General features: G+C 41.1%; 1 protein-coding gene across 1 annotated transcript; it reads right to left on the reverse strand.

Moving 5' to 3' along the window:
* Window positions 1–1,298: 1,298 nt before the first annotated feature.
* Window positions 1,299–3,107, reverse strand: LOC141845193 (E3 ubiquitin-protein ligase RDUF2-like). The gene has a single exon (XM_074733249.1). It carries the CDS (start codon window positions 2,769–2,771, stop codon window positions 1,593–1,595), a length of 1,179 nt encoding a protein of 392 aa, XP_074589350.1. The 5' UTR covers window positions 2,772–3,107; the 3' UTR covers window positions 1,299–1,592.
* Window positions 3,108–4,258: the final 1,151 nt, after the last annotated feature.

Genomic DNA, 4,258 nt, shown 5'->3' on the forward strand with positions numbered 1-4,258 from the left:
GTATTCTACGACTCTATCCATAACTTTAAAAAGGTAAACTCAGAGCTATTTTATGTGTTTATTAAAGAGTGATGTGTTTATGATCAATTTTTAAATTGTGCTTCAGGTTTATCAAAGAAAACTTGACACCTAGATTATTTTTAAAAAAATTTAAAAACTAAAAAATAATCATAAAATCGAAGAACTCTTTTATTTTATACTTAATATCATATATTTAATTGCTCTAATCAAAACCAACTGCTTGTTCGAATTGATTACACTAATAAATCCGAACAAGCTAAGACTGTCTAGACTAGTCGAACCGGCCAAACAAACCACACCACCTAGATGGTCCATCGAAACGGGTCAAATGGGTCGAATTGTCAATCCTATTCAGACAATTTGGTTGATTCCGATAGAGCAATTAGAAACGAATCGGTTTGGCTAGTTCAACTCGATAAGAATGAAGACCATTTTGAAGTAATATAGCAAGTAAGAGAACCTCAGGTTGAAACATGATGACAAAAATTCACACACAAAGAAAGCAACCAATTTGAGCTGAAAAAAATTGTGATATAGTCTCTAGACATGATATGAAAATGTAAAGGTTATCTGAAAAGTTAGAATGAAGTGGATTGCCAAGCTTGAAGCTTTAATAAATAAGATTGTCGTAACCGGCAGACGACAAGGTATAATAAGATTTCCGCAAATAGGGGAAGACATATAACTTCAGTTCTTTGCTATGAACACAAGAAGATTCATAAGAAGAGAAAAACAACAATCGACTATTGTGATGCTAGATAAATTACAGTTCTAGTACAATGTGGCAATATATCTGATCACACGAATACTCGCAGAAGTTACCAAGTAGTCCACTTGGTGGTCAAGAGGTTGCATATAACTTCAGTTCTTTGCTATGAACACAAGAAGATTCATAAGAAAAGTAAAACAACAATTGACTATCGTGATGCTAGACAGATTACAGTTCTGGTACAATGTGGCAATATATCTGATCGCACGAATACTCTCAGAAGTTACCAAGTATTCCGCTTGGTGATTAAGAGGTTGCTCGGTTGGTCTATTATTTATTACACAAAATTGTAATCTAGTCGATGAACCTTAGTTCCAGATAAAGTGTTTTAACTAGAAATAAGCAATGCATTTAGCTTTACACCACTAATTAAACCAATCTTACATGTGTACTGCAGCATGTTTTCTAGTATTCACATTTTAGCATGTAGATGTTAGAATCAACTGAAACAAGAAACATGAAGAAACTAACTACTAAGACAATGATACAGATAGATCATTTGTGAACCGATAAAACGAATGAATATGTGGAATTTTTTTCTTCTAAAGTGAACACATGCATGTAGACAATGTTGAACACCTAACCTAAAGAAAATAAAGCCTCTTCTGTGTGTTCAAGAGCAATAGAGGTGCCATGTATGATGGGGGATAGCTAACAGAAGATGCTACTACACTTTTTAGGCCGTCCCTGTTCACAGTGGAATTACATGTAGAGAACAACCATCAGCTAGCCATATGAGATATGTTGAACAAACATTGTCATTCTTCTTGAAGGATAAGTACTTCTAATCTAATTCTCATAATTACCATCTTGGTGGATTCACAGTTCCACTGCTTTGTGTTGAATTTGTGCTGCGGCTTCTTAGGTTCCTACTGAACATGGAAGATCTCCTGTGTCTAACAGAAGGGTTTGAGAAAGATTGGGAATTGGGATTTAACCTGGTCGAAGATATCGGAGTAGAAGACCTGAAACGCCTGAAGAATGAAAGCACACTGCGGAATGCCTGACTGAATCCTCCATGATGCCGCGACCGGCTCTCTCTGGAGGACCATGCTATCCTTCTTGGTGCCCCATTAGTATTGAATCCGCCATCCATCTCTGTGTAAACGGCTGGAAACTCCCCTTCAGCAGCTCTCCGGTCCCCTGTAAATCTGCCTACGGCAAACCCACCTCCCGGAAGTCTCCATATGGTAAGCCCGACCATCTCGTCCTCGTTCCCAGCCAAGGAAGCGTCTTCGTCCACATCTGGTTGCTGCACATCCGTCGGCATCTCATGCCGGCAAACTGGACAGGAATTTCTTAGCGCGAGCCATGGCAAGATGCAATCTTGATGGTAGATGTGATTGCAGGGCATCTCGAGGGCCTCAGCTCCAAGCTCGAAGGGATCTTTGCAGACGGCGCAATGGAATTCCAGGGCAACATGAAGGTCAGCGATTTTGACCGTGGGCATAGACTCGACGGCAGCCTTTGAAGCAGGCGGGTGACCGAACACATGCCTGCTGCCTGTTCCATTGGTCTCCGTCTGAGAAAGACGATCGAGTATCCTCTCAAACCCGGAGCCTATCAAGAAATCCGACATGCTTTCCGGCAAGGGACGGAGGCCCGATCCTGTGCCGTCGTAGTGGTACAGTTCAAAATTGTTGGTGGTATCCCGATCCGCATCGCGTCGTGAGCCTTCGGGACCGAGAAGAACGATGAGGGGGTTGAATAGAGATCGGTCGCTCGTGGACGGGCGACTGTTACTACGGAACCTAATCCCCGAGTGCTGGCGAGGCCGCCCGTCGGCAGCGGCAGAGTCGATCACCGGGGAGGGGAAGCGTCGACGGCGAGGCTCGGCGTCCGCCGCAAAGGAGGGATGGAAAAGGCCATGCGCATCCACGAAGCCGCCACCGCAGTCAGGGCAAACAACGGCGTCCGGCCAAACGGAGATGAAGCGACAGCAGCGACGGCACCATTGCGGCGAAGCCGTTTCCATACTCATCGCCGCTGTATCCTACAACAAGAAGACCACCGCAGCAACAAAGAAAGAAGAACCCTACTGGAGATCCAAGATCGAGGCAACCGATCTGCAATCGATGCCCTAAAAATCGAATCTTTCCAGACAAGAACGAACGAAAAGTCACAAATCCGCAGAAGAAATCAAAATCATAGCTCAATTTGCATATCTAAGACGAGGATTTCGAGGTTTCAGCAGATTCCGGTAGCTGGAGAGCGAGAAAGCGAAGGGGAGGTTTTAAGCGCCGGACGAAGCTCCAAGAGCGGAACCTTGTGCGATTGACGGCGTCGTCGAACGCTCCGTCACGCATTCCTGCGGGCATGGACGACTCCGTTAAGGTTCCGCCAACGGCGTCGACTAAAAGTTAGATCAGACCGGAGTGAAGTGAACCGGGTTCGGTCGAGTTCGATCCGCCGGACGAAGCGTTGTCGGTCGGTCCTGTCGGTGGGGTCGGCCGGAGGGATAATTACAGAAAAGTCCTTACGGTATTTGATTTGACAGTCTGGCCCTGAGGGCAGTATGACATCATTGAAGTGATTGGAATTTGAATAAGAAAAAGCGAAAGCCAAGTAAAGCGGAAAAAAGGGCAGAGACGTTCTTTTCTTGGGCAACTGCCCATAAAACATCTGTTTTACGTTTTTCCCCCACGATTTTAGAATAATTTGTTGAAGATGGCATTTTTAAATTGGCCAAAAATAAAGAGAGTTTCTTTTACCATAATTTTTATCAAAAAAAAGAATATTAAAATTACCTCCAAACATATTCTTCATCGTGAAAATATAAGAGAGCTTTTTAGGCACACAGAAGTTTCCAATGATGGGGAAAAAATATAGGAGGAATACGAGGACCTTTTTATTCATAAGGGATTGATTATCAAAGAGGCAAAAGTTATATTGATATAACAAAGTAGAAATTAAATAAAATCGATGAGAGAAAAAAAATATCAACAAAATAAAAAATATATATCATTAATTGAATATTTGATGGAGATTTACCCAAAATTCTAGGGAATCCTCGACTCCTAAATCTTTTGCAATCACTTTAGCTTCTAATTCTGATTGTATTAATTGTTGCATCATTAATAGGGATTCCAATGAAGTATACATTTGTAATTTTTTTTTATTAATTCAAATAGATTTAACTAATTCTAGAGATAGAGATAGATAATCCTTGGGGAGTGTCATTTCATTGTAGGAGAAATATCCCAACTAGAAATCAAATCTTATCGCCACATGAATGAGATTGTAAGTCAAAGACTCATCCTTTAAACATGTTAAGATACTCCAATTGTAAGTCAAAGACTCATCCTTTAAACATGTTAAGATACTCCAACATCAAATGTGCATAATGTTTTGAATGCTTCACATGTATAATAAACCATAGCTTCATTAATTATATAATAAGATAAGTATAAAATTAATAGGGAAAAAATTAAAAGGGCATCCATCATTTATAAAATCACTAGATGAACA

Source organism: Curcuma longa, chromosome 14 (genome assembly GCF_044706935.1).
Source record: "Curcuma longa cultivar G26 ecotype Majalengka, Jawa Barat chromosome 14, ITB_CL_G26_1.1, whole genome shotgun sequence".
NCBI lineage: Eukaryota > Viridiplantae > Streptophyta > Magnoliopsida > Zingiberales > Zingiberaceae > Curcuma > Curcuma longa.

Coding starts and splice junctions, on each gene's coding strand:
- LOC141845193 (XM_074733249.1), bottom strand. CDS start 2,771: ATGAGTATGGAAACGGCTTCGCCGCAATGGTGCCGTCGCTGCTGTCGC.